This window comes from Aulonocara stuartgranti (assembly GCF_965226115.1).
Source record: "Aulonocara stuartgranti genome assembly, chromosome: 15".
Classification (NCBI taxonomy): domain Eukaryota; kingdom Metazoa; phylum Chordata; class Actinopteri; order Cichliformes; family Cichlidae; genus Aulonocara; species Aulonocara stuartgranti.
The window spans coordinates 21038629-21057379 of NC_138951.1; the positions used below are offsets into that span (position 1 = coordinate 21038629).

The following is an 18751-nucleotide window of genomic DNA, read 5'->3' on the forward strand; positions in this document are numbered from 1 at the left end:
TTAAGTAATGCTATGCTTAAAACAAAGAGCATAATTGGAATACAAAAGAAGACACAAACCCTCACATGATATCTAAATAAGTCAGAGTTTAGGGGTAGTTTTTTTAAACATTATGTGATTGGCAGAAGGCTGATCATTCCATCCAACAACAGATAAACCTTCAAAGTTCTCTCTCCACTCTCTAATTGATGTGGTTTAATAATTAAATAAAACTGGAAATTAATTGCAGCTAAAAAAAATTAACAATATGCAACATAATTGAGAATGAAATGCTGTGCTTTTCTTTGTGATGCAATGATTTTGCTTGTGCTCATAAACAAGGATTTTGACCAGCAGCTCTTTTGCTGTCCTTGTTGGGACAATGATTAACAAGTAATTGAATTGCCCTATTTTTCCCCCCGACATGCTAAAAGAAGCCCAATAATATACCACAAGGTGTCTCTTTGAGTTAGTCGATGATGAACTGCTAGTTTTTGGGTCTCACCATGGGCCTGTACACAGCAGCTTTCCTCCTGGGAGCCTTGATCTCCACTGGTAAGTAGTACAACTACTATAGGGCATGTAAAGATGATTTTTCTTGTTATTTGTTTAGCTCTGTTTTCTTACATTTAAAAGATAAACAAGGGTTTGAGGTCTAAACCCTTACAGCACAGGACAATGACTGACTAGCACTTTTTCCTCTTTCAGATGACGAAGAATAAAAATAACTCAGCCAAAGTAGAAAAATATATCCTCATTAGTTAAAGCAGGTCTAATCCAAATTAATACAGAATTTGTTTAAATGTGGGTTTTTGGAATAAGATCAGGCAGTGCAATGAAGTTGTTGTTTTTTACATTTACATTTTGGTTTACATTTAGTTTAAATAATGGAAAACTTGTTGGTCTAAACAGGTCGTGACAGACCACATCAGCACATTCAAAGCTATACTGTTGTTCAAGACTTGAATAATTAATTGAATTTGATAAATGTAAGTTTACATTAAAGTAATTGCAGGTAATTCTGTGTAATTTAGTTTATAAAGACTCAAAAAGTTGTGTAATTAGTGTCAAGGATGACTTTGTAATAATTTTGTAGCCTGTACACTGGTTCCTTTTAGTCAGATGACGTAAAATGGATTGTTTGGCTACACGATTTCCCGATAAACCCTCTAATCAGCAACCTTGACTGACTGACTGGACAAAACCTGCTTATTGACAATGAATATATACTCTCTTTTAAAATATAACATTTGGGTACATAACAAAAAGGACAGTTAGTCATGTTAGATCACTGTTTAGTATTAATATTATTTAGCTGCTGCGCAAGGTGGAAAAAAAAAACAAAACCTTTATCTAAAATTAAGTCTGACAGCATTTGTATTTTGCTGTTATGAGAACTGCTAGATTTGTAATGAAATGTATCTAATAGCAACAGACGATAAGTCCAATAGCACTCTTGATGTGGGAGTCTAAAGGTGACTTGCACTTTGGGTTTTATATTGATCTAACAAATAAGAAATGTTGAGCTTTCGAGATGCTGGTTTTGTTCTCTTCCACCCTTATGTTTCCTTGTGTTATTGCTAATTTCCCAAATTTAGCAGATTTCCTAAAATGTGTTCCTAAGTGTACTGCATTCATTTTTATGTTAGTTTAATGAGTTAATAGGCAAAGATTTAATTTATGTGTCCAACAGAATGATTATATTTTTTCCTTTTACTCCTTTATACATGTAAGTCTAGCTAACATTTCTATGACTCCAGAGTCCACTGCCTACAGCCTATGACAGTGAAAAAGCTTAAATCCCAAAGACCTGACTGAATAATAACTGAATACACAAAAAGGTTTTTTAAAATATATTATTTTGTTGTATCTTAATAATAATAATAATAATAGTTGTTGTTATTATTAGCTTACATGTGCAACTTAAAACACTGTTTTAAGTTCACATCATCATCACAGACGGTGTTGTAGCAATCACAATAACTCACTCTTTTTAGGGTTAAAAGCAGTATTATACTGGGGACTATAACTAGCACACACTCTAAGTCCCTGCTTCAAACCTGTCACGATCTGGTTACAGGGACTCAAACGCAGAGCGGTTAGATGTCTCCAAGGTGTAGTTTATTTACAGTGCCAGTGCAATATATGTACAGTGAAGGGATCCAAAACTCCGGGGAATCACAGGGTAGCTCTCTCACACTCGCTCACGTCTTCTTTGCTCACACTCACACACGTTCACACGGCAGGGAGGTCGCAGGTCCGGGGGGGGGGGGGAAGATCTGAGGCAGAAGAGAAGGAAAGTCACCAACTAATCACAAATCACGAATTATGAATTATGAAGCACAAGTCCACAGGAGCTGTGAGAACACTAACGTCAGTAGTACAATCATCCAGCGACGAGAGGATCTGTGTTCCAGCCTCAAATAGTGCTCCCGGTGATGACAGGTGATTGTTGTCAGGTGTGTGTGCCAAGGGCAGGAGCCCACAGTGAGCTCCGCCCAGGCAGAGAGGGAGAGAACAGAAACAGCAAATGTAGCCTTGTGGGGCTGACCGGGCAGGCACGAAGACCATGACAAAACCAGCACTGTAGGGAAACAAAATGGGCCAAATCATCAGTATACATTAAATGATTAATAAGAAGGTTACCCACCATACATGCAGTCTTACATTCATTTTACACAACAGAAAGATCATCGAGATACAAATTGAATATAATATAATAGATAGATTCTTTTGTTTTATATTTTAAAAAACGAAATGTGAAGTCAAGTTTTACTCATCTTTGAGCCACACAACAAAGAAAACATTGATAAATGATGTAACTGATTTTTTGGGGGGGGTTTTGGATGTGATTGATTGCAGTTGGTGGCAATGACGTGGAAGGCTACTCCAAAACTGAAGGTGCATGGATTATCTCACTGAATAAACGAGCGTATTCAGTTAACACTGTGGCTGAGTGTGCCACCAAATGTGACAACGAAACATCTTTCACATGCAAGTAAGTTCACATCTCATTTCGTTCTGTGGATCAAAATGCTGCACATATATAGAATGTTATGTATATGCAAATACATTTTTTTTTCCAGTTTTAGCTCCTACTCCTGCCATTATCCATAGGGCCGCATTTTACCCTCCACATCTGCTCCAGTTGTTCCTTTAGCTCCTGGTGGTTTTCAGTTTTCTTGTGCTTCTTCTTCCTGATGTTGCTCTGCACTGGTATTGCCACATCTATCACAACTGTTCCTCATCATCATCTATCTTCAGCTGTATTTGTGGATGCTCCATGATTCAGGTTGTGGCTCTGAAACTCATTGATCCTTACACTCTTTCCACTGCTTGTAGAACCTGAAGGTGCCTCACAATGCAAGGTGGACACCCCCATGCACTGCGTGGAGTTTTTGTTTCTCGACATCAGCTGCATCTATTGCCTTGTGTGGCCAGTGTATTTTTCACACTGGGGATCTGATGACCAGTAAGCCGTATGTGTTTTTGACTGGGATCTTATTCCTACCATTATGCCTTGTACAGTGCAGGCACTCTAATATGGTTGTGTGAAGAATTGAGTTTGTAGGTTGTCAATCCAGGCGGCGTTCAGGGTGGTCTGCGTAGTTGTAAAGTCCTGTGTTGCAGCTCTATAGACCAGGAGCTGATGCTTCTGCTGTCTGTTGTATTTCCAATGCCTTTCTGAGCTATTCTTGTGTATTGACTCATGTTTCTACTCAGTTTAGTTGCTATGATGCTTGAGAGGAGCTTCCGTATGTCTGTGGAAGGTTGCTGTGGTCTGGTGTTACTGTAGGTCCACCAGCCACTTGGCATTGGTGTGGTGTGGCACCTCTTTCTCACAGATGTTTTTTCAGTATTGTTCAGTTTCAACTCTGGGTGGGTCTGGCCCATGTTGTTATTCTCTTGTAGTTGGGAGTACGTCCTGGATTGGCTTCTTTTTTTTCTCCACTGGAGACTTCCTCTACTTGCATCCTTGATCTTTTATGCAGGTGCTTCTAAGATTACTGTGGCAGTGTATATGAGCTCATCATCCCCATAATCAGTGATGCTGATGGTGGGGATGGGGTATAAAGCAATGTCATAACATCACATCTGCAAGCATCTCCTCTGATGGGACTGTTAACCAGGAGACTCGTGCTTTTGCTTGGGTGGCTACCTTGGCTACATATTTTCTCATTTCAGTAGATGCATCTGCCGTTGCAGGTGGCTGGGCAACATTTAGTTTGGATTCACTGCTCTCTTCTACGAGGGTTGGCTCAATATTTCCATACTGCTCACTGCTTTTCCCATTGTACTGTAGACTCTGGATCTCAAGCTTTGATAACAGCTTCTCTTGTAGTAATATAGCTTTAATAGCATGGTATTAATAGCTTTCTATTAATACCATGTTATCAATCCTTGTCCATGTATGTTCCAGTGGCCACCTCAACTCCTAATGTGTACTTAACTTAGATTTGTATAGCAACTTGCAAGAAATCAAACAACACCTCATTTTTTTCCTCACAGGTCTTTTGTCTATAATGAAAAGGACCAAGAGTGTTTGACAACAGCAGCAAACTCTAAAACAGACAGTGTCTTTCGCAGAAGCAGCACAGCTTTATATGAAAAAAATGGTAATGATCCAAATTTTTCTCTATGACTAAAACTAACACTAAAGCTTCTGTTTTCATGTTGTCCTTTCTGTCAGCTACAGTGACTAGTCTATTCTAGTTTACATGTTTTTTGTTTCCAATGCTTTTTGTTGACATTGTAGTTAATGTTATAAACACAGTAGAGGACTGAAAGTTAAACACTGCTGTAATTTAATTTAGTTTCATAAAACATCACAGAACTCAGATCAGATACATTTTTTACTATAGATAATGCGTGATAAACATCAATAAATCTATTTCTAGTCTTTTCTTTTCTTTTCTTTTCTAGCATATCTTCTGGAGTGTGTAAATGGAATAGGAAGAGATTACAGAGGAACAAAGTCCAGAACAAACTCAGGAAAGATCTGTCAAAGATGGGACTCAAACTACCCACACAGGCCAAAGTGTGTGTTTGCGTTTGATTTTGCATCATCATTTCATATCCTTTTATGCCTTTGTTAAAACGTTTCATAATGTTTCTGCTGCAGTTTCATGCCGCAGAGCAACCCACTAGCAGATCTGGACTCCAATTTCTGCAGAAACCCTGATGGGGACAGCAATGGACCGTGGTGTTACACTACTGATGCTAACACCCGCTGGGAGCACTGCAACGTACCCAGCTGCTCTGGTAAGATTAATAAATCTCTGTGTTTGTTTTGTTTTGTTTTATTTCGCCAACATACATGTCTAATTGTCCTCTAGCAGCCATTTCTCTTTCAACAATCGCCATTTGGTTTTTAAATTATCTAATGTAGCTAATATGTGCAATCTAGGCACTACACAATGTTCTGAAATACTGATATGCAATATGGAAGAACGGTAATTATCATGCTATGATATTTCAGATAAATCAGTGTTTTTCCTTCACAGAGGAATGTATGGTCTGCAATGGTGAGAATTACAGAGGAAAAATCTCCACCACTGAAAATGGCTTCACCTGCCAACGCTGGGACTCCCAGAAACCTCACAACCATGGCTACAATCCTAGCACGTAAGACAACATGAGCAACACTTCAGTGAGCTTGTTGTGGACATTGAAAACATTTTCCAGAAGCTACGCTAAAGCTTAAATACTTCTATTTATGCTTTGTTGAGTCTTCCACTAAAGTATCTGGAGGAGAACTACTGCAGAAACCCAGATGGAGATCCCCGACCATGGTGCTTCACCACTAGCTCATCCAAACGGTGGGACTTCTGCTCCATTCCGCGCTGCAGTAAGTCCTCACGTTTAATGAGGATAAGAATTTCACAATATTGGAAAATTTGGTGCACCACTGATGTTTGTTGCCAGACCCCACAGGTCTCTATTGCATTGACATTTGATAGCTGTTGAGGCCATTTATGTAGCTAACTCCTTATTAGCTTTAAGAAACCAGTCTGTAATTATTTGAGCTTTGTAACATGGTGTGTTATCTTGCTGGAAGCAACCATGATAAGAAGTGTACACTGTGATCATAAGGAGATCGACATGTTCAGAAAAAAAAAAGTTTGATCATTAGTTTGAACTTCAGTAGGTCACACTGGTCATATCTGTATGCTTAAATGCTTTGTGTTGCTGCCATGTGATTGACAAATTATTTCTCTTAACAATCAACATAATGCACTGCGTACCCTGTTGTATACCTAGGGGAATGCCTGTTTAATCCCATTTCCTGTACAGAACCAATCAAAACTGGCTCAATATTAATTTCATATTCGTTTCATTTATTTCAGAAAATCAATTTAAATACAACTGAAATTTCCACCATTTAATAGGGGTTTCCTTCTTTGATGTAAACCTCAAATGCACCTGCAGTTTCTAGACAACAATGTAAACAAAGCATTCAGAAATCCATGTTGAATGAATATTTCTGCTCAAAGCAACATCACCCACTGCAAGAACCCACCAGCTTTAAAAGTACAAGTCAGTGGAAATATAACAGAAAAAGAATTTAAATATGTAAAAACAATAAACAGTTTTTATAGCATCTTTCAGAATCGAGTTTAAAACATGCTTTTTACAGATAATAAAGAGAGTGCAGATGTTTGACATCTTTTTTTATGACTTCTCTATACAATCCATCTTGTCTTCTTTTCTCAGCTACTGAACCTCCCACCATCATCCCAGAGGTGGACTGTGTCACCAATGAAGGTTTAGCATACCGAGGAACAATTGCTGTTACGGAGACTGGCAAAACGTGCCAGAGCTGGTCGGCTCAGACACCACAAATACACAACCGAACTCCACAAAACTATCCCTGCAAGTAAGAGCTAAACCTGAAACCAGTGTCAGCCTTTAGTGATTTAATATGGTAAACAAAATATTAGTGGCACAGTTCAACTTTTTCATTAATAGCTTTTAGATCTATTGTAGAACTTCATGATCCACATGATAAAGGTAGAAAATGAGAGAGAAGAGGGCAGTAAGTGAATAAGGAAGTGCAGAGAAATAGAAACAAAGAAATGAAGGCAGCTATGAAAGAGGATAAAGAGTGGAAAGGCATTTAGTCCAGATATCTATTGAGGTATGGAGAGGCCTAGGGTGAGAAGGCAGATTAGTTTTTAACCAGATTGTTTAACTCAAATGATCGAGAGTAAAATGATGCCTGAGGAATGGAGAAGATGTTTACTGGTACTAATTTTTAAGAACAAGGACTATGGGCAGAGCTGTAGCAGCTGGAGTGGTGCAAGGTTGATCAGCCATTTCATGAAGCTATGGGAAAGTGCTAGGTTAGGAAAAGAGAGTCGAGGTTCAGTCAGCAGCAGTATGGCTTCATGCTGTGAAAGAGCACTGTAAATGGGATGTTGCTACAGAAAGCATGCTGCTGAGAGAGGAACAGTCATCCTGTATATCAAATACTCAGCACTCAGCACAATACTCAGAACTATGGAGTATGACCACTGTGCTTGTACTAAAAAGAAAAAAAAGAAGAATGTCTATTGTTGACTCTTACTCAATAACCTGTTTTTGGTTTAAGGACCCTGGTAAAAGTATCACATGAAATCTGAAAGATGATCACGCATTTTTGTGTTTTTCTATGTTTATCTTTGTCAGAGGTCTAGACAATAACTACTGTCGCAACCCTGACAATGAAAGGAGGCCCTGGTGCTACACAACTGACCCTGACACTCGCTGGGAGTACTGCAATGTGACACGGTGTGGGAATGAAGCTGCACCAGGTATAATATTAGTCAACTTATTCCTTCTTTTAAAGTCAGCTTCATCTTCTCAAAATGTAGCCAGGAATGTTCTTCCTTTCTTTACCTTTTGCTGCAGATGATCCAGTGATCCCCCCAGATGCAGAAAACTGCTATGAAGGGAATGGTTTCAGTTATCGGGGCATAACATCAGAGACCATCAGTGGGAAAAAATGTCAGAGATGGAGCTCCATGACTCCTCACAGACATGAAAAAACTCCAGAGGCCTTCCCAAATGCGTAAGGATCAAATACATTTTATACACAGCAGAATTCTATACATGCAGAAGAGCGTCCTAACATTTTTGAGAAGCCTACTGCATAATGACAAAACAATCCACAATTTGTCTAGAGATTAATTATTGTACTTTACTTGGACTTTTGGGAGAGGAATGCTAAGGATTCTAGCTACTCAATAGCCCTGGGTCTTCTTTGGCAAAGTCTTCATTTCTTGATGCACAAAATGTTGGTGAAATCTCTCCTTTCCAGATGTGCAAGGTGCCAATTCCATAGGCACTGATTTACCCCGACACCATCAGAAATGCAGGCCTTTGAACTGAGTGCTGATAACAAGCCGGGAGGTCCCTTATCTGGCCTTGCCTTTTATAAACAGGGATTCTCCAGATTCTCTAAATATTTTGATAATGTTATCTACTATAGATGATGAAATATTGAAAGTCTTCACAATTTTACTCAAGGAATATTATCCTTAAGTTGTGCCACAATTTCTACCACTTGCTTTTCCATGTTGGTCCTGATACATTTGAAGTGAGTTGTTTTGTTTCACGAAATAGAAAAATGTCTCAGTTTAAATATTCAGTGTGTTTTCTATGTCCTATTATAAATAAAATATTGAACTTATCTGGATTGGGATTCATTTTTGCAAATCATTTTGTTCTGTTTATCTTTAATTTTATAACTTTTTTCTTCAACTTACTTAAGAACCATAGACAAAACTGTTTTGAACACCTACGGTGTTGTAGGTCAAAATATACTGATGACAAATACTCGTAAAAAAAAAGTAGCAGCTAGAAAGGCTACAAAGGCTAATATTTGTTCTAAGCATGATGTGCCAGTTGATTTGTTATATGATAAATGAGCCAGCAGAGATTTATAGTCCTCCTGAGGTTTGACTCCAGGAGAAAAAAAGTATGTTGTTTTGTGGGTCGATATCCTAATGTTCCAGATCTACCTTTCAACAGAGACCTCAGTAGAAATTGGTGCAGGAACCCTGATGGAGATCAAGCTCCTTGGTGTTACACTACAGACCCCACAGTTCGCTGGGAGTACTGCAACTTGGAGAAATGCCCTACAAAACCTTCAGGAACCACTCGTCCTCAACCACAGGAGCCCTCCACTAACACCCAGACACCAGCAGAAAGAGGTAAATCAACTTTTTTAAAAATGTGGATTTGCCAACATTTTGCTTGCTTGTCAGTTTTTTTGTCAGTTCTTTCACTTTTCCTGGTTCTCTGCTGCTGTTTTAGACTGCAAGACTGGAAATGGAGAAACATACCGAGGTCCAACTTCTGTTACTGTGCTGGGTGTGACCTGCCAGGCGTGGAGCGCTCAGACTCCTCACGAACACAGCAGCTTCACTCCAGAGACTCACGCCAACAAAGGTCTGGAAGGCAATGTAAGTGTGTGGGTGTTGCTATATAAACACTTTGGGGAAAGGGCAGAACTCTTTGTTTTTTTCTCTAGCCATCTAACTCGCCCCCTCTGTCCACTCTCAGAGCTGCAGAAACCCAGACGGTGATGTGAATGGACCATGGTGCTACACTACAGACAGAAACAAAAAATGGGATTACTGCCAGATCTCCGACTGTGGTTTGTATATTCAGTATATTTTATTTGTATTCGCAATAATACTCCATCACTGTGACTCTACAGTTGCTCAGTCACAACTGCAGACTGCAGTGATAACCAGTGTTGGGCAAGTTAGAATAGAATAGCTTTTTATTGTCACTGTTACAAGAACAATGAAAGGCAGTTTGGCATCTCTCCATGTGTGTGGAGTACACAATAGCGTAAGTATTTACACAATAACAGACAAATTTACATTTACATAAGAAAGATATGTACAAGTTATACATGCACCTGCAAACATACACGCACATACAGTGGCTTTCAAAAGTATTCGGCCCCCTTGAACTTTTCCACATTTTGTCACATTACAGCCACAAACATGAATCAATCTTATTGGAATTCCACGTGAAAGACCAACACAAAGTGGTGTACACGTGAGAAGTGGAACGAAAATCATACATGATTCCAAACACTTTTTACAAATAAATAACTGCAAAGTGGGGTGTGTGTAATTATTCAACCCCCTGAGTCAATACTTTGTAGAACCACCTTTTGCTGCAATTACAGCTGCCAGTCTTTTAGGGTTTGTCTCTACCAGCTTTGCACATCTACAGACTGAAATTCTTGCCCATTCTTCTTTGCAAAACAGCTCCAGCTCAGTCAGATTAGATGGACAGCGTTTGTGAACAGCAGTTTTCAGATCTTGCCATAGATTCTCGATTGGATTTAGGACTTTGACTGGGCCATTCTAACACATGGATATGTTTTGTTTTAAACCATTCCATTGTTGCCCTGGCTTTATGTTTAGGGTCGTTGTCCTGCTGGAAGGTGAACCTCCGCCCCAGTCTCAAGTCTTTTGCAGACTCCAAGAGGTTTTCTTCCAAGATTGCCCTGTATTTGGCTCCATCCATCTTCCCATCAACTCTGACCAGCTTCCCTGTCCCTGCTGAAGAGAAGCACCCCAGAGCATGATGCTGCCACCACCATATTTGACAGTGGGGATGGTGTGTTCAGAGTGATGTGCAGTGTTAGTTTTCCTCCACACATAGCGTTTTGCATTTTGGCCAAAAAGTTCCATTTTGGTCTCATCTGACCAGAGCACCTTCTTCCACATGTTTGCTGTGTCCCCCACATGGCTTGTGGCAAACTGCAAACAGGACTTTTTGTGGTTTTCTGTTAACAATGGCTTTCTTCTTGCCACTCTTCCATAAAGGCCAACTTTGTGCAGTGCACGACTAATAGTTGTCCTATGGACAGATTCCCCCACCTGAGCTGTAGATCTCTGCAGCTCGTCCAGAGTCACCATGGGCCTCTTGGCTGCATTTCCGATCAGCGCTCTCCTTGTTCGGCCTGTGAGCTTAGGTGGACGGCCTTGTCTTGGTAGGTTTACAGTTGTGCCATACTCCTTCCATTTCTGAATGATCGCTTGAACAGTGCTCCATGGGATGTTCAAGGCTTGGGAAATCTTTTTGTAGCCTAAGCTTTAAATTTCTCAATAACTTTATCCCTGATCTGTCTGGTGTGTTCTTTGGACTTCATGGTCTTGTTGCTCCCAATATTCTCTTAGACAACCTCTGAGGCCGTCACAGTTTCCTGTCCTGCAGTGGTACTTCTGAGTAAAAAAACTCATAAAATATGTATGTGGGGTAATCAGGTTGTTAGGTCTTAACTGTTGCAAATCTGCAACGTCTGCCTGGAGAGGGTTAACACAAACCACAAGTTATTTGCAGCCATTTAGCTTTTACCCTCTTTTTTATAACCATTTCAAACTATTTACAGAACAATCAGGCGTTCTGCATTCAATAAGATACCACACAAATTATTTGTGCCACTCCTAAAAAGTAAATTCTGTCCACTATAAAGGAGAACATCACAGCCTGACACCTGCAGACAGCAGTCACCTCATTGTTCTGACACACAACACAAATCTATCCACAACACTACACACTAACTACACAAGACAACACATTAACTACACACTCCAAACACGCTAAATGTCACAAATCTCTCACATCTCAAAACTCGCTCTCTCTCTTTTTCTACTTTCTTTCTCTCTCTCTCTCTCTCTCTCTCGCCGTCACTCCTAAAATGCCCCGTCTTCCTAAACAACCAAATGTCATGTTGCCATATCATTTTTTGATTGGTCGATCAACACAAAAGGGCAGGGTTTTTTTTGTTTTTTTGTTTTGTTTTGGTCATAAGCACAGAGTGCTTGCTAGCTCTGTGCTTAGAGAGTAAATGTGACGAAACTATTCAGGAAAAACGCCGAGTATATATTATTTATCATGACTCTGGTTTTACATGGCCTATCAATATAATTAAAAACAGGTATATATCACCTTGTTGCTTTGTCATCTTGAAGTGGTCATGTGATTGGCTTACCACGACTACTTTATTCTTCCTCAGTCAAACACCTGCTTAGCTCCAGGTGTACCAAAAAGTGATCGTCAAGCAGAAAGTGATTGCTGTCCGCAGGAGCGCGCAGTTGCTTAAAGCTGTAGCGCCCAGATTGCTACTTCCGTGCAACTGATATAAGATGCAGTAAGCTGAACACAGCTTCAACCGTCTGTTTGTTGAAAAATAGTAACGCGACCGCACTGCATTTTGTTGTTAGTAACGGTAACAGTGTTGTAACGATAGAAATAGTAATTCGTTAGATTACTCGTTGCTGAAAAAAGTAATGCTGTTAGTAACGTCGTTATTCCCATCACTGGTAATAACTCTTGTCAACTCTTTCAGTTTCAACAGAATTTTTTTTTTGTCCGTTCAATTTTCCTGTGGCTGACAAGGGTGTTAAGACTTCTGTCTATTAATTAATTCCTCAAAACTTGAAGCTAACTTTGTCTTTTTTTGCTTCACTGGGCTTGTGAGAATTCATGACAATAAATCATTACCTTGCAGCTGGACTGGAATGTGGAACGCCAGTTGTCAAACCAAAACGCTGTTTTGGTCGTATTGTCGGCGGCTGTGTATCGAAGCCTCACTCGTGGCCCTGGCAAATCAGTCTCCGGACCATGTAAGGATATAACACCAAAGAGTTACATTTTTAAAATACTCTGAATTTCCCTAACAGATATGTAGAGTTATCCAGAAATTTAAATTATTTTGATCGAAAAATATACACAAGTTTTTTTTTGTTCACTTGTTTTTTGTTTAGTTGATTTTGTTTTTACTGAGGTATTAGGTCTGACTAATGATAAAAATGAATTATTAAAATTCAGACTAAAAGTATTATATACATGAACTAGTTTTTTACCATCATTCTGAGACAAGATATTTCTAATTTTAGAGATATTGTGTAAATGCAGGAAGGCAGTCCTACGTATTTGTTTAATGAGTGTGTCAAAAATGACTCCAAGATTCTTCACAGTGTTACTGATGGACAAGGTAACAAGATGAAATGTGGTGTCTAACCAAACATGGTGTACCTTGCATGATGAATACAATAACCTTAGATTTAGAAGCAGAAAATTAGAGATGATTTATATCAGTTGTCTGATAATTTTCTTTATTTGTCAGTTCACTGTTTTACCATTGTTGCCTCTTAATATCTGTATTTTTTGAAGCAAGCTGTTACAGTTCATCTGTACATTTTGAACTAAATGTCTGTTTTTCTACCAGTACGGGAACCCATTTTTGTGGAGGAACACTGATCCATCCTCAGTGGGTCGTGACTGCTACTCACTGCCTTGAGAGGTCAGAAGAGAGCCACCATTGAAACCTAAAAATCAAATTCTGCAAACTCAAATCCTAAATAATTAGTGCCTATGTTTCTACATGTTATACAATACAGGTCAAGCCGCCCTTCATCCTATAAGGTACTCCTGGGTGTCCACACAGAACTCGCCAATGAGGTATCAAAGCAAGAGAGGAGACTTGAGAAAATAGTGAAGGAACCAAATGGAGCGGACATTGCTTTGCTCAAACTAGAGAGGTCAGTATGGGTCTAATTATCCCTGATCAACTACAAATAGAAATTGTGTTAAATACTACAGCAATTGGAAAACTGGATCAGTCAAATTCATCCATAAATTTGGTCACTGGACACAACATATATAACTGTAAGCATGTAAGCATAACTGTAGAAACAGACTAGTCCAAGATTATTTAATGATTAAATGTCATAATGTGACATGTGCAATATCTCAGTCTTTCCTTATTCTGTGCAATATTTTTTGTCTTAGTGGAATTACCATCCCACATTACAGCCACAAACATGAATCAATTTGATTGGAATTCCACGTGAAAGACCAATACAAAGTGGTGTACACGTGAGAAGAGGAACGAAAATCATACATGATTCCAAACATTTTTTACAAATAAATAACTGCAAAGTGGGGTGTGTGTAATTATTCAGCCCCCTGAGTGAATACTTTGTAGAACCACCTTTTGCTGCAATTACAGCTGCCAGTCTTTTAGGGTTTGTCTCTACCAGCTTTGCACATCTACAGACTGAAATTCTTGCCCATTCTTCTTTGTAAAACAGCTCCAGCTCAGTCAGGTTAGATGGACAGTGTTTGTGAACAGCAGTTTTCAGATCTTGCCACAGATTCTTGATTGGATTTAGATCTGGACTTTTCCTGGGCCATTCTAACACATGGATATGTTTTGTTTTAAACCATTCCATTGTTGCCCTGGCTTTATGTTTAGGGTCGTTGTCCTGCTGGAAGGTGAACCTCCGCCCCAGTCTCAAGTCTTTTGCAGACTCCAAGAGGTTTTCTTCCAAGATTGCCCTGTATTTGGCTCCATCCATCTTCCCATCAACTCTGACCAGCTTCCCTGTTCCTGCTGAAGAGAAGCACCCCAGAGCATGATGTTGCCACCACCATATTTGACAGTGGGGATGGTGTGTTCAGAGTGATGTGCAGTGTTAGTTTTCTGCCACACATAGCGTTTTGCATTTTGGCCAGAAAGTTCCATTTTGGTCTCATCTGACCAGAGCACCTTCTTCCACATGTTTGCTGTGTCCCCCACATGGCTTGAGGCAAACTGCAAACAGGACTTCTTGTGGTTTTCTGTTAACAATGGCTTTCTTCTCGCCACTCTTCCATAAAGGCCAACTTTGTGCAGTGCACGACTAATAGTTGTCCTATGGACAGATCCCCCACCTGAGCTGTAGATCTCTGCAGCTCGTCCAGAGTCACCATGGGCCTCTTGGCTGCATTTCTGATCAGCGCTCTCCTTGTTCGGCCTGTGAGCTTAGGTGGACGGCCTTGTCTTATTAGGTTTACAGTTGTGCCATACTCCTTCCATTTCTGAATGATCGCTTGAACAGTGCTCCGTGGGATGTTCAAGGCTTGGGAAATCTTTTTGTAGCCTAAGCCTGCTTTAAATTTCTCAATAACTTTATCCCTGACCTGTCTGGTGTGTTCTTTGGACTTCATGGTGTTGCTGCTCCCAATATTCTCTTAAACAACCTCTGAGGCCGTCACAGAGCAGCTGTATTTGTACTGACATTAGATTACACACAGGTGCACTCTATTTAGTCATTAGCACTCATCAGGCAATGTCTATGTGCAACTGACTGCACTCAGACCAAAGGGGGCTGAATAATTACACACACCCCACTTTGCAGTTATTTATTTGTAAAAAATGTTTGGAACCATGTATGATTTTCGTTCCACTTCTCACGCGTACATCACTTTGTGTTGGTCTTTCATGTGGAATTCCAATAAGATTGATTCATGTTTTTGGCTGTAAAATGGCCACAAAATGTGGAAAAGTTCAAGGGGGCCGAATACTTTTGAAAGCCACTTAATATATATACATATTGCTTTTTCTTCTTTGTGTATTGTTTTCTTTACTTTTGCAACTTAGTGGACCTGCTACCCATTCCCAGTTTGGAATGGGAACTGTGGGTCTCTGTATCTTCTCCTTCTCTTCACACTTTGGAGATATCCCATCACTGGCTGCTTTATTTTTTGGATTTGCACAGAATTCGTGCAATTTTGTATGTAGGACCACATTGCCCATTCACTTGGAAGCTCAGGTGGTTGGACAGCCTTCCCAGGGTAGACTTCAAAGCTGTGAATGCCGTCTAACATTGTTGTGACTTAGAAGAGGCCAAATCTTGTCTCACCACCCATATCCTCTGTGGCTTGGCAGCTGTTGTCCCTGAAATAGAGAAAATATTTGATGGTCTCTCACCGCGCAAGAGGCATCACATCAGCAACATGTGAAATGTGTACAAATCTTTGCACAAATACATGAAATAAAATTTAATTACACATAAACACACTGTCAGCAAACTCTTCCTCAAAAGTACCCCTTACAGCACAACATTGTGCTGAGGCAATGAAAAGAAAAAGTGGATTTCTATGTACGCAAAATTTTAAAAACTTCATAAAATCTAGCAAAAACACTGTCTACATCTTTTACACTTACACGTGTTCATGTGTTTTTGATTTGCTCTTTATGTCACAGTAAATATTATAACTAGGACACTCTCACCTTCGTATGTCCACCATTTGGTCCTATTGCTATGTGTCAGAAAAGAATACCCCATCTTCATGCTTCATAGTGGCCCCCATATGTTATTGGACTGAAATTTGATGCTTCTCAATGTATGAATATATGTTGTGTGTGCGTTTTTAGGCCTGTGCTAATAAACGACAAAGTACAGCCTGCTTGTCTGCCAGAAAAGGACTACATAGTGCCCAGTGGAACAGAGTGTTATGTTACTGGATGGGGAGAGACTCAAGGTAGGTCACATTTATGTGTGCTATTGTTGTTATTTGTGAGAATTATCTGAATTCCTCGTCAATTTGTATAAATTTGTATAAATAAATACATAAATACAATGCAAAGTGTCTGGTTAAGTTGTTTAAACCAATTTTGATCACATATTTTTGCTTACTAACTCACAATGCATTATAGATAATAAACTTAAAAAACTAATTTACAAGCTTTAGAAATTCAGCACTGAGCAGATTAATATGAAATACAATCAGGTCTTGTTTTGTAAAATCCTCTGCAAGATGTAATGAAAGCTTTTCACCACAAAGTGGCACTGTTTAATCAGAGCGTTTTTACTTAGCCCAACCAGCACTTTAATCTTCTGATTGAAATAATTGTGTACTCCTACCTTACAGGACAACTTATAAACAATTCTTTTATGTTTAGTTTTAAAAATAAGTTTGTGATCTTTTAACTATACCCCACATCATTATTATGTACAAATGTTGAGTAAACTCTGGCTTGAATGGTGCTGATACTGTATGTCGCTTTGAAATACAATGCACAGGTGCCTTGGACATAACATTGTAGCTGTTTAATCATTTATAGAATGTTTTCCACTTTGTTCAAACAAAGTAGCTTTTTTAAGACAAAAATTACTTTTAAGGAGACATAAAGACCAGTGCAATAGAACCAACATACAAGAAGTTGATAATAGTATTTTTTTTTTTTATGCAAACAACAGCCACTGGTTTAAACATGTCTTATCATAATGACAAGGAGGATAACCGCTGAGAATTGTGTCTGCAGGTACGGGAGGTGACGGCACCCTTAAGGAAGCTGGTTTCCCTGTGATTGAGAATAGGGTCTGCAATCGCCCAGCATACCTGAACGGCAGAGTCAAAGATCATGAGATGTGTGCTGGAAATATCGAAGGAGGAACAGACAGCTGCCAGGTACAATTTTTTTTAAAATATGTTTACAGTAGAACAGTTCACCATACATGAGAAAAGATTTCATAAAGTTAGAGTACTTTGGATTTAGAAGTTCTTTCAACAATCAACTATTAAACTCACAACACATTAAAAGTCATTCTAAAATATTAGAAAATTGCAGACTGATAAATTAAAGCTACCAAAATCAAATCAAATCAAATCAAACATTCAAACCAGGAAAAATTTGATTTTACAAACATGTTAAAGTTTTTTGAGTCCTCTGTTATCACACACACAAAAAAAAATCTAATCAACACTAGACAGATGTTTGAACTTCTTTTATCTGTTATGCATGTAAATTTTCCATATTAACAGTAAATATTTGGATGGTTATTTAGATGATTTAAATTGAGATATAAAGAACTGTGATGACAATGATTACCTGATGGTTGTTTTAGTAACTGGAATATTGACTAAACATTTCTCTGATACTTGTTTGAATTAAACCTCCACTTATTTGTAGCATTGATTAAACATGGAAAAAGTGACCCAATTTTAAAATTATATTAACATGAATGTGTTTTATGGCACACTCATGTTATCAGTGATCTTTAGTTCTGGGGTGTCAAACATAAGGCACGGGGGCCAGGATAGTCCTGAAGAAGACTCAAACCCAACCCACTGGACAATGATAGAAAATGTGAACGAGTGTATCAATTCTGAACTTCTGTAATTTAATAAGACTGCTCACCCCCATTGCCATTCATAGTACACCAACATAATTTACTAACAGGAACAAGTAAATAAGAGGAAAGTTCCTGTTTTGGGGTCTAGAGTAAATTCTGTAATTTTACTAATTTATTATTTTTTTATTTTTTTATTTTGTTTTATTGTCTGGCCTGCCTAAAAGGTAAAAGGACTCAAGTCAAATGTGTTAAATAAATCTTAGTATCCCACTTTTTCAATGTATATAGTCAACAACAAATACAGTAGATGTGCTATTTCCAATGCCTTAATTAGTCTTCTGTTATATTTTTTAAATGAGCCACTGGCCAAACAATTCCTCTGTTTCTTCTCTGTTAGTTTTGCCAGCAGTTAACCTCAATGGCATCAAAAGCAGCTGTGAATTGAACAGTAAAATATATGTATATGTGTGTGTTTTCTCCTTGTAGGGTGACAGCGGTGGTCCTCTAGTGTGTTATTCGCAAAACAGGTTTGTCTTGCAGGGTGTCACATCCTGGGGTCTGGGCTGTGCTAATGCCATGAAACCTGGCGTCTACGCTCGAGTGTCTAAGTTTGTGGACTGGATAGATAGAACCATCAAAACCAACTAAACTGCAATGTGGTTATTGAGGATCTTAACATATGTACACTGTTCTGCTCTGATATTACAAGCACTGCTGACTGATGTGGATACACTATAAACAGCGCATGTTACTGGTTTAAAAAAAGAAGGACAATGAACAATGAATGAAATTTGGAAAAACAATACTTAAACGAAACAAGGAAATTATACAAATATTAAAAACGTACTTCCTTGTGT

The 18751-nt window shown here is 38.9% G+C and overlaps 1 protein-coding gene across 1 annotated transcript; it reads left to right on the forward strand.

Moving 5' to 3' along the window:
- The first annotated feature begins 303 nt into the window (after positions 1–303).
- LOC309688773 (plasminogen-like) lies at positions 304–18748 on the forward strand. The gene is made up of 19 exons (XM_082504724.1): positions 304–534; positions 2842–2977; positions 4489–4595; positions 4903–5017; positions 5102–5241; positions 5484–5604; positions 5709–5827; positions 6694–6856; positions 7648–7772; positions 7870–8029; positions 8992–9173; positions 9277–9425; positions 9526–9619; positions 12500–12614; positions 13220–13294; positions 13392–13532; positions 16193–16299; positions 17084–17229; positions 18381–18748. The coding sequence occupies exons 1-19, from the start codon at positions 486–488 to the stop codon at positions 18540–18542; spliced, it is 2406 nt and encodes an 801-aa protein (XP_082360850.1). The 5' UTR covers positions 304–485; the 3' UTR covers positions 18543–18748.
- The last annotated feature ends 3 nt before the right edge of the window (positions 18749–18751 follow it).